Source organism: Silurus aristotelis (genome assembly GCF_946808225.1).
Source record: "Silurus aristotelis genome assembly, chromosome: 12".
NCBI classification, from domain to species: domain Eukaryota; kingdom Metazoa; phylum Chordata; class Actinopteri; order Siluriformes; family Siluridae; genus Silurus; species Silurus aristotelis.
The window spans coordinates 27868407-27880447 of NC_139585.1; the positions used below are offsets into that span (position 1 = coordinate 27868407).

The following is a 12041-nucleotide window of genomic DNA, read 5'->3' on the forward strand; positions in this document are numbered from 1 at the left end:
GGGAGAATACAGATTATTAAAAAACTGTGCAACATATTTTGAGATAACTGAGGAATTATCTACTTATTTATTGTTAATTCTTTATTTTGAGATGGAGGAAAAAAACACTTTTTTTTGTCGAGGCCAACAAAATATTTATGTTTTTTTCCCCCCTTTTTCCATTCAAATTGCAATAAATCAAATTTTTTGTAAATCGCAATCGGTGAAAGCTTCCTTTTTCTTTTTAAATACATTTAAAATATCTTCAATAAATCATTTTTCTTTCTTTCTTTTTTTAGTTTTTGATTGCAAATTTCTAATATCAAACTTCAATAATTACCAATATTTTTTAAATCTGCAGCTCTTCTATATTTTTCAATAATACCTTTAATATTTTCCTTTAAACCTTCATTTTCAAATAAAATTGTTCTGTTATTTCCAATAACAGCTATGTTTTTTTGACTGAATTATCTTTTACCATATTATTTTAATAAATATTCCTTTATGATCTGTCATTATGAAAGGTTTGATCAATAAAGAGGTCACATTATTGGTTAAATCATTAGTCTTAAACATACATTAACCAATTTATCTATCAATGGTTTCATTAAACACAGTATTCGACTTATATAAATTGTTCGTTATCTTTTATCTAACACAAGTAAAATAAATCTACACAATAATTTTTTCCTTCATGTAATATTCTCCCTGTAAATGTATCTTGTAAAATAGCGCCCCCTGCTGCCAAATGACATCCAAATCCCTGTTTAACAGGAATTTTGTCGCCTCCGAGTCTTGTGTTCTACGTCACAACAGCGCGACGGAGCGCGGCCGTCGCGCTGCGTCATCAGAACGCGACGCTTTAATACGGAAAGATGGCGGTGGCGTCTGCAGCGGCTGCGGCTACGCTCCGGGGCGTTAGTCCCGCCAGAGAACCAGCTTTGGACCGCGTTAAAGTGGAGGAAGGCACCGGTACGGGGCAGAGACTGAGGGTTTACAGCGGCTGCTGCGCGACTGTGTACAAACGCGTGTTTTTTCATTGTGGCTGTGCCTGCTAACTTCACTAGCATTAGCCCCTGGGTGTCGTTAGCGGTAGCTGTTTTTGTTTTGAGTGTCTCTTGGAGGTTAAGAGGCTTCTTCTACAAGCAGCTGTTCCATTACACATAATAATATTTTATTGTTCTATGTGGAAGATAGTCAGTACTCTGGATTGGGTTATGATACAGTGAAATAGAGGAGACAGAGAGAAATGTATTCCTGTTGTTCAATGTTGTGTATTAACATCAGCAATCTGGTTTGTGACTGGTGTTATGAAGTCGAACCCTAAAACCAGGCCTGGTCATTACCCTGTCTGATGTGCAGTATGTTATGTAGGGTGTATAATAACTATTCGAGAGTGATCCACTATGAAAAGAAACCCTGTAGAATTTGGGTATTGTGTATGGATGAAGCAGATTGTGAGATGTTGCACCTGTTTAAAGTGAATGTGTGTGTGTGCGCGCAGAAACGGAGAAGCAGAGTCGTGTGTCCGCTCTGCTGGAGAGGCTGCACGCCAAACACAATGCCTCAAGACCATGGCTGGAAACCAGCAAAGTCGTCCGCACAGCCATGGTGTGTGTTTGTGTGTTGAAGATTGTGTAGAGCTATAAGTCCTAACTGTGGTGTTGAAAGACATTTATTTGCAGTACGAGTACCAAATTGAGCTTCACACTTCTAAAGTGTTGTGTGTGTGTGTGTGCAGGAAAAGCGTGGTGTAATGAACTCAGCCGGTCATCAGCTCCTGCTCAATTGTTTAGAGACGCTTCAGAGGGCACTTAAAGGTGAAAGCGTTTTTCTTTTCCATCATTAAACGACACTGAATGTAAATACAAATGGGGGAGAAAAGTACACTTTTTTTTTTGGTTCCTTGTGCATTTGATAAAATTTCATAATCGTTTCAGTGTCCTCCCTGGCGTCCATGACCGATCGTCTGGAGTCCATCGCCCGTCAGAACATGTGAGTGTCCCTGCTCGTACACCACCTCCAGCTGAAACGTCACATGATCACCCATTTATCGCTTGTCCTGCAGGTTGGGGTCGCACCTGAGTCCCTCGGAGACGGAGTGTTACATCACCTCGGACATGTTCTATGTTGAAGTGCAGCTCGACACCATGGGCCAACTGATCGACGTCAAAGTGGCTCACCACGGAGAAAACCCTGCGGTGAGAGAGAGCAAGAGGAGAGAGAGAGATGAGGAAAATACAAGGACATATAGGCATTTAGGAAGAGACAGATAAGGGGAGAAAGAAATTAAAAGAGCCTAAAGGAAGAGGAAAAAATGGAATAACAGATAAAGTTAGAGAGATAGACAGAGGAAAAGATGATGGAATGCAAGAAAAAAGGTTCAATTTGTAATTGTGTTTTATATGAACTCTTATTTAAGTGTTTATCTCTAATGTATAAGGTGTCTGTATATCTGTAACTATTCCTGCAGTGCATTAGATGTAAATTTTAGAACAGAGCTTCCCCTGTTTTCCTTTTACAGGAAGGAAGCATGTAGACCTCAAATGTTGTATTTCCCACCGCAGTGTTACAGACTGTTGCTTTAATGATCACTGAATTCGCCTTTAACTCTTCCTTTTCTCTCGTGTAGAGCTGCCCCGAGCTCATCCAGCATCTGAGGTGAGGAACAGTGAACAGACTCAGCTGTCAATCAGCTTAATGACGTCTACAATCACACGTTCAGCGTTTCATTGCTTTATGTGTGTATCATGTGTACAGAGAGAAAAACTTTGAGGAGTTCTCCAAACACCTGAAGGGTCTCGTGAACCTGTACAAACTTCCTGGGGACAAGTGAGTCGTGGTTTATTCTAATACATGTAAATAAAAAAATGTAAGGAATTGGATTAAACGTTTGTAATAATTATATTTAGAAAAATATCTTTATATTTTTGTGGTTTTTTTTCCCCATAAAGCAAACTGAAGACTAAAATGTACCTGGCCCTGCAGTCTTTGGAACTGGACCTTACTAAGATGATGCACATGTTCAGGTGTGTAAAAAAAAAAAAAAAAAAAGAGAAATTCCATGTAAAATAGCACTGGACTTTATTACAAAAAAAAGTACTTAATTGTGAAAATGTGGCAACTAAAAGAAATATACTAATTAATAAATTATCAGTAATAAATAAAATATAGCGTCCTGTGCTCCATCACTCATGCAAAAACAAGCAGCACTTGGCGTCGCTGATTTGTTGCTGTCGTAAAAGGCAGCAGACCAGAACCCGGAAAAACCATCGTTTTGGATTTTTGCCGATAGCTCCAGCAATCAGCTCTCGGTGCTGATTAATCGGGTCACATCTTGTATAATGCTGTAACTCTAAAATATTTTATTCGTTATTTTGATGCACAAATAAGGTCTAAATCCGTAAACAGAAATTAGCAGTAAAACAACAGCCAGACAAATAAAAAAATAATAAAGCATAAAAAAAAAAGTCCTGTTTCTTGCAGGATAGCCACAAAGGCCAACACGGTGGAGACGATCCTGCACGGCGGCGTGGGCCTGCTCACCCAGAGGAGCGGCGGCCAACTCCTGTCCCTGCAGTGCTACGTCTCGCCTTACGACATTTTCGAGGAGGGAACCGGCGCTCAGCTCAACTTCACCGACGCAACCTGTGAGCTTTAGGATTTATAAATGTGCCACAAATCAATCCGTCTTGTTTTATTTTGAGTTCTTCCATCAGTTTATCTATTCGCTACATTTTTTTCTTCCCAGTCCCTCGTTCTTTCGGCGTGTCCGTGTCTGTGTCTGTGGAGGGAACGTCGTCTGTCTACAAACTTCCCATCGCGCCTCTCATCACCGGCTCTCACCCAGTGGATAACAAAGGGTAATTCTTACTTATTTATTTGGAATATTTTGGAATAAAATGACATGCTAATGGTGGGTGATTTATTTGTATTGTTCTACCATCACATCCTTATGTTCCCCCGCGTTTAGTACGCCGACATTTTCTCCTGCGTCAAACTCGAACTGTGTCGACCTTCCAGCGTGTTTCTACCTGAAGATGAAGCGGCCCATGCCCTTCTCACTATCCTTTATTCACAAAATGGGCAACGTTACCGGTAAGACAGAGACCTGGGACAGTGAATGAGGTTGGCAAGATCACTGTAGAGGCGGAGCTTGTTTTCATCAAGTTGAAATTGTGTGTATTTGAGTGGTAAAAGGTTGTTTTGTTTTTGTAGGTATCCCAGTGTTTGAGTCAGTCCCTGCCTTGTCTCCTCTCTATGATCTCATCATTAAAAGTCAGTTTAGCGAAGAAGGTGGCAGCGGGGCTCCAGCGTCGGCCCGATCCAAGAGATTTTACGCAGTGAGTAATATCATTTACAAAAAAAAGAAAGAAAAAACACTTTTTTGCAACGTGCTCATTTTGCTCGTAAAAAAATGTTTGGCGCGAGATACAATGTCGGGCCAAAAAACCTTTTTTTTTTTTTTTTTTTTTTTTTTGGGACAGGAAATACTTGTTATATTTTAATGTTGTCTAATGTTTTTCTGAAAGATGAAAGAATTTCGTTTTTTCTCACTGACTGGTTTCTTGTCTAATTAGTTAAAAATAATAAATTTTTTTCAACACATTGTAAATTGAATACTAATAGAAATTAACATTCACAACAATCACACCTGTTAGTACAGCGATTCATCTTCTGATACTTCTGTACAGCATTTGATCTTTTTTTTATTATATATTTTTTTAAGTCTCTGCCAGGACAGCAGCACTGTTACTTTCTGAATGGAGATGCCCCAGTGCAGGATGGGAAATCTCTGCAGGGAGCTCTGGTTTCCAAAATCCCTTTCCGACACCCTGCTCAAGTACCCACGCTGCTGGATACCATACGACACCAAGCAGCATACAACACCCTGATCGGTAGCTGCGTCAAAAAGACCTACATAAAGGAAGGTGAGTGTGAGGCTTCAAAGGATTTGCTGAGCAGCTCCCGTGTGAACGTGGTTCATCAGGAACCTGGTTAATTTTTTAATGCGACTGTGCTTCAGATAAGCCCGTGTCCATCGCCACACGCATATCTAACTCCCTGTTTTGACCTCACGTCCACACACTGTTTTACTGTTCCACACTTCTACTCCCATGTGTGTTACACAAGTCACTGTGTGTGGGGAATATCAGTGTTTTGCTGTGATTTGCATGAAGTTTGCATTGTATTCCAATATTTACCATCAATATTTGCTGTTACAATGAGAACTGTCACAGATATGTACAAGTTTCTTGCACATTATGGCCAGTTCAGGTACATTCACATCTCACCTGCAGTATGCAGATGTGTGACGCGTTATAAAGCCAGATGTTTAGTTTAGTTTAGAGCTTTATTTATCCCCTTGGGGCAATTAATTCAAGCTGTCGTGGTGATCAGAACACACACATACAAATGTTAATACCTTAAAAAAAAGAAAAAAGAAGGAAAAAAAAAAGAAATAATAATAATGTGTTGTCTTTATGCTGTTATTTCTGTAGATGCGCCAGGGCTGCTGCAGTTTGAGGTTTGTCCACTGACAGACTCCAGCTTTAGCGTATCCTTTCAGCACCCTGTCAACGAGTCTCTTGTCTGTGGTAAGGATCCATTCGAATCCAATTTCAGAAGTCACAATCAAAGTGACCGAACGCCTTATAAACTGATGGTTGTCTTTCTCTATCTTAGTCGTAATGGAGGTGATCGACTCACGGCAGGTAGCGTGCAAGCTGTATAAGGGCTTGTCTGATGCTTTGATCTGCACAGATGAGTTCATTACCAAGGTGGTTCAGCGGTAAGTGCAGCAACGTGCTTCGACTGCATTTTCTCATCTTTCACACCGAGTGATGACTTCTAATGCGTGTGTGTACTGTAGGGTTGCAAAAAAGGTGGTAAATTTCCAGGAAACTTTCCATGGGAACTTCATCTGGGGAATTTTGGGAAATTTATATACAAACAGAATCATATATCATATACAAGCAGAATATTAACATTTGTTTGGTCATAAGCTGACGTGCATTCAAACTTAAACATTTGTAAAAATAAAATTTTTTCATTTCGATTCAATGGTTAGTATAAATTTGTTGCAGGAAGTAATTCACGTGAATACTCGCTACGATGGACATTTTCTGACATTATTTTGTCTGCCATGTGTGAACAGTGCATGGAGGGGGCGTGGCTTCAGTAGCCCTGCAGTAAATGTGCTTTGATTGAATGCAATTTAGCAAAATTGCAAAAAAAAGTTCTATCCTACACATTCATCAATCTGTTTTTTTTAACCAAGATTATCCTGCAAGATTTCTTTCTGAACTACAATTGAGTTCCTTGTTACCTGCAGTTTTGTAATTTCCCAATTTAGTTCCATTAATTTCCCGGTAATTACCATGGAAAGTTTCCAGGTTTGAATTTGGCAACCCTAGTATAAAGGTATGCTATATTTGGAATATGACCAGCGTGTCATCACAGAGATATTTAATAGTTATCTTCTAATGCCTTCTTTCTCAGATGCATGTCCATCCCTGTGACCATGCGTGCGATTCGTCGCAAGGCGGAGACGATTCAGGCAGACACCCCAGCCTTATCCCTGATAGCTGAAACTGTGGAGATAATGGTGAAAAAAAACCTTCCTCCCACAGGAAGCCCTGGATACATGGGGATGGGCACAGGACCTGATGGGAGCAACAGTGTGGGCCTACCTGGTGTAGGGGGTGGTACTACACCTACAGGAGGCAGTAGTGCTGGGAATTTGGGTGCAGGTGGTCAATTCCCAGGTGCAATGAGTTCGTTTTTCAACATGAGCCACCAAGGAGGTTCAGTTGGGGACACTATGGGACAGCAACAGCAGCTACAGCAGCAGCTCCCACCACAGCACGGCCACAGTTCAGATGATTTTAGCAAAGTGACTCAGAACCCAATACTCACCAGCCTTCTAAAAATAACAGGTAGTGTAGGTTCTAGCCCCACTACTCAGAGCTCTGCTGGCTCACAGCCACACCAGACCCCTCCACCGACCACCTCGCCTGCCAGCAATACCAAAAACCATCCCATGCTAATGAACTTGTTGAAGGACAACCCCTCGCAGGACTTTGCTGCTTTATATGGGAGCAGCCCTCTGGAGAGACAAAACTCTTCTGGTTCTCCTCGCACAGACAGCCAAGGTCAGCCGTGTCCCGGAGGAGGCACCAAAGGCAAGAAGAAGCGACCAAGGGGCACCGATAAGGGTGTAATGGGGCCCGGGGGAGGTATGGGAATGAAACCGCAATCCCAGCAACAGCAAATGGGAAGCCTAAGCCAGCAGCTCCATCACACACACCCTCCCACTGAAGACGACTTTCATCGTGAGCTCTTTTCTATGGATGTTGACACGTCTCAGAATCCTATATTTGATGTCAATCTTCCAGGTGATGGGTTGGACACTCCTCACAGTATCACCCCAGCTCCAAGCCAATGTGGAACCCCACCATCAGGCCCCGGAATGTCGTACCACCCCCAATCACACGTCCAGTCTCAGAGTCAAGCTCAGTCACAGCCATCAGGCTCTTTGCCTCGGATGGTGCGCCTCTCGAGCTCTGAAAGTATTGGTCCTGACATTAATGACATTCTGTCTGATATTCCTGATCCAGCCACTAAAGGGTGTGGGCAGCATCACATGGGTGGGGAAGAGGGAGGTTCTTTAGACACTCCATTAAGGGATTCCTCTAGCTCAGGCCAGGGTAGTGCAGTATTCGAAGCTGATCTGTTTAATGCCAACAGCAATGAAAACACCTACACTGATCCAGCAGATCTGTTAGCAGAGGCCACTACTGCAGCTACACCAAATAGTGATGCCTCCTCAAGTAATTTCTTTCCAGACACAGACTTCAATCCTGAGTTACTGCCTGGTCAGGGAACCTTCTCACATACAAGCTATTTTGACAGTTCACCCAGTCCAGAGCAGGATCTTGACCTAGTGAAGAGTTTCAGTGGGGGAAGTCAGCAGAATACACCTTCGGGTACGCCTCAGAATCCAACTTCGCATGGCAGGAACACACCTGATGCCTCCCTAAAGGACCCTTTTGATGTTAGCATGGTTTTTAGTGGAGGAGGGAAACCTTTGCTAGGCCCAGGGCCAGATTTGAGTGATTCGCATGGAGGTGGTGGACAGAGTCCACTGACGATGGGTATAGCAGGACTTGGCAGTGACTTTAAAAGTAGTGAAGTAAAGGTCAAACAGCAGCAGATGAGACCGAAGGAAGACAACGGCGGAGGTAACTCTGGAATGGGGATAGGAGGATCAGGCTCTTCCGAAGGAAAGCAGATGAAGCGTAGTCGTACACCATCTAGTGAGGGAAAATCAAAAGAAAAACCACCTAAGCGTAAAAAGCTCGATCCAGAAGGCAAGTCTCCTTCACACAGCTCTGGGGGTCGACCCTATACCCCTCCAAGTGGGAGTGTTAGTTCTGGTGGTTCAATGAGCGGAGGTGGATCCAAATCTCCAGGTAGCTCAGGTCGTTCTCAGACTCCACCAGGAGGTGCTACCCCACCTATACCTAAAATCACAATACAAATACCAAAAACCTTAACTGGTGGCAAAACGTCTTCTCATGGCGGTTATACTTCAAGCAGTTCAGCAGCTGGAAGTACTGGTGGTACCGGTGGCTCGAGCAGCAGTAAAAGCCACCATTCCCACTCCTCTTCATCTTCAGGAAAAATAAAGACTAGCAAGATGGAAGGCTCCATGGGTCAAGGTAACAGTTCTAAGCCACCAGGTGCAGGAGGAAGTGGGAGTGGCATGAACCCACAGTCCAAGAGCTCTTCTCTTGGCATGGGTTCAGGCAAACCAGGCTCTTCTCCAATCACTAAACATGGTATGTCAGGTTCAGGTAGCAGTGGTAGCAGTGGAGCAGTCAGTGGGAATAAAATGAGGCCCCAAGGAGGTAAGCCTCCTGGATCACTGATAAATCCCAGCATTAAGCCAAACATTTCTCCTTCACACTCTCGGGCTGGGAGTTCTGACAAACTTTCCTCTCCGATGAAACATCAGCAAGGAACGGTTCCAGGAACGCCACCGTCCTCGAAAGCTAAGTCCCCAATTGGTTCTGGAAGTGGGAGTTCAGGGGGGTCAAAATCTTCTGGTGGTGGGATGAGTTCCCAGAAACAGTTAGGAAGTGGTTCTTCTTCTGGTTCTTCCTCCTCTTCCACTTCATCTGCCAGCTCCGCTTCATCAGGCTCTATGTCCTTTTCTTCTGGTGGTCAATCACAATATGGGGGTGGAGGGGGTGGAGGGAACAACCCTAATGCCAAAGGAAAGTCTCCTAGCCGAAATAAAAAACCTTCCCTGACAGCAGTCATAGACAAACTTAAGAGTGTGGGAAGCGGTGGCATCGGTGGAGAGGAGTGTGAAGGCGGAGGTGGAGGTGGTGGTCCTGGCAGCAATACCGTGAGTGGAGGTGGGGGGGTACCTCCAAATGTCGGTCCTCCAAAACGAGACAAGGTTGAAAAAGAAGGAAAATCCAAGGGAACTCTTTCATCTGGAAATTCGGGCGATAAAAAGATGATGGATCCTAAAAGTAGTGGAGTGAGCAGTACTGGTGTGGCTAAGATTATCATAAGCAAACCTGATGGTGGTTCTCCAAGCATCAAGTCCAAAGTAACTCTTCAGAAGCCTGGTGACGGATCAGCAGAAGCTTCCATGCGCCCCCAGCTTTCAGGCCTGAAAGCGTCACCTCTTTTCAGTGGCTCAACACCAAAGCATGACCGCAGTTCCCCCAGCCACAGCCGCTCGCCCGGATACACCCCTCTCTTCCAGGACAGCGAGAGCGAGTCGGGTAGCAGTTCAGTGGCAGAGAAATCGCATCAGAACAGCACCAGCTCCGACGACGATCAGAGCATGAGGCCAATCCAGCCACCACAGGACTACATGTCGGTCAGCCTGGGCGAGAAACACAAGAAGCACAAAAAAGAAAAGAAAAAGCAGAAAGAACGGGAGAGGGAACGGGAGCGGGAAAGGGACAGGGATCGAGAGAAGGAGAAGAAGAAATCAACAATGTCCTGTGTTCCCTCTTCACATCCAATAAAGGCAGACAGCTGGTCCAGGTCTCCTCTGTCTTCAGAACCCTCCATGTCTTTGCTCAGCTCTGAACGTGTCTCTCGACCGAGTCCTGTGTACATGCACACTGAGGATGACGACCTCATGGACTCTGCTCTCACCGGCTCCAACTTAGAACCGTTCAAATAGAAATGATCCCACGGGCCACACATTTTTTTTTCTTTTTTTCGCATGATGTTTTGGCAACTGAAGGTTCTGCAGTTTAAATGTTGAATTTTTTTTAAAGACTTTTAATGAAGTCAGATGGAGACACTCCATCTGTCCACACATGCGAAAATAATACATTATGCGTTATAGAATTGCCGCCGATTACCAATGCAAAAATAAGAACCCCCTCACAACCCCACCTTCCAAACAGTGGCGATAAAAGTCCATCATATCTATTATCTAAATTATTTCTCCTGATAGATCTTATTTTCATTTTTCTGCCGTATGATGACAATGTAAAAAAAACCACAAAAAATGTCTTCGTCCTTTGTTACGCCTTTTTATAAGCGCTTTTATTTTATTGGACATTTTAATAGTGTTTGTTCATTTTCATCCTGTAGTTTTAAACTTCGTAGGAGTGTAAGAAGCAGATTTCCTTATTCGTGTGTAAATACTTCTTCATTTTACACGATCGAAATAAACTCCGTGTATTAAACTTACATTTTTACGTATGAGAAGTGTGGTGTTTTTGAAAGCGTTTGACAAATATCACCAACAGGGGTCACCACTGAGCTATATTTGTATTATTTGTTAAATATATAAAGTACACGAGCATAAAAACCTGAAAAATCTCTACAGCGTTTATAATCTCTTTTTAATAAATTAATAAATTATAATTGTTACTATTTTGGTCAATTCCAGTTTCTTACAACCTGCCACATGTTCATCCTGCAATTATTTATATATTTTAATTTCATACAAATAAAAAGAATTGTAGTTATTGAGAACCTCTACATGGCATATCGGTATATCATTATCACCTTCCAGGAATGAACAATTTCTTTGTACCTCTGTATTCCCCCTAATAACACAATTTTGCATTTATTTAAAAACACAAAACCTGTTCCAGCACAGCGATGCTCCTGTGCACAAAGTGAGCTTCTTGAAGATCTGGTTCGCATGTTTTGGAGAGGAAGATCTCCTGCTATAGAGCTCTGATCTCATCCCTACTGAACACCTTTGGGATAAATGTGAACGCTGACTGCACCCCAGGTTTACTCACCTACATCAGTACCTGCCTTTCATAACACCCTTGTGGCTGATGCACTAGATTTTGCTTATGGATATTTATGTTCATCTTTTCAGAATAGTGAAGGGAATTATGAAAGTATTAGGACTAAATTTGGAATGCGATGCTCAAAAATTGGAACTATAGTGTACGTCAAATTACATTCCACAGCAAAGGAAACATTCAGTTCAATTCCAGAAATATAGAAACTATAAAGTTAGAAAATATAAGTTTAGTGCAAATTATTTTGTACCTCACAAGTTTATCCCTAATAACGAAGTCAGCGGTAAAAAAAAAAAAAAACATTCTAAAAAAACTCTAAAAAAAAAAAAAAAAAACATCCTCATCGGGGTGGTCATCATTGTTGAGGTGCAATTCAGTAATGGTTGCTGGATACCGGAACTGAACAACGATAATGTACACATTAGATTTTGATTAATTTACAATTTCTTGCTAACACTTATATTGTGTTGGGGTCCAATTTGACTTTATGATGTGTAGATTCAAAATTTCAGTAAATTCTTAGGGTTAGGGCCATCTGTGGTGCTACGGGTCAAATTTGACCCGCCAAGAATATACACTCTAAAATGCACCCACGCATTTTACACTGAACAAAATTATAAACGCAAAACTTTTGTTTTTGCCCCATTTTTCATGAGCTGAATTCAAAGATCTAAGCCTTTTTTACACAATAGGCCTATACCAAGGCAGAGCACCAACTGAGAACATAATCAGAATGAGCCCAGGGCCTACAAGATACAC

General features: G+C 42.4%; 1 protein-coding gene across 1 annotated transcript; it reads left to right on the forward strand.

Moving 5' to 3' along the window:
* The first annotated feature begins 798 nt into the window (after positions 1-798).
* On the forward strand, positions 799-10722 carry med1 (mediator complex subunit 1). Its single transcript, XM_083556262.1, has 16 exons — positions 799-951; positions 1484-1590; positions 1721-1799; positions 1920-1974; positions 2048-2180; positions 2612-2640; positions 2740-2811; positions 2934-3008; positions 3466-3629; positions 3731-3842; positions 3953-4077; positions 4198-4322; positions 4709-4910; positions 5481-5576; positions 5665-5770; positions 6481-10722. Exons 1-16 carry the CDS (start codon positions 855-857, stop codon positions 10190-10192), a joined length of 5289 nt encoding a protein of 1762 aa, XP_083412388.1. The 5' UTR covers positions 799-854; the 3' UTR covers positions 10193-10722.
* Positions 10723-12041: the final 1319 nt, after the last annotated feature.

What these genes read in the sequence shown, in the direction of transcription:
- med1 (XM_083556262.1), top strand. Translation starts at nt 855, where the DNA reads ATGGCGGTGGCGTCTGCAGCGGCTGCGGCTACGCTCCGGGGCGTTAGT. An exon ending in TAAAGTGGAGGAAGGCACCG is followed by an intron (nt 952 to 1,483) that starts GTACGGGGCAGA and finishes GTGTGCGCGCAG; the next exon opens with AAACGGAGAAGCAGAGTCGT. An exon ending in GCTTCAGAGGGCACTTAAAG is followed by an intron (nt 1,800 to 1,919) that starts GTGAAAGCGTTT and finishes TAATCGTTTCAG; the next exon opens with TGTCCTCCCTGGCGTCCATG.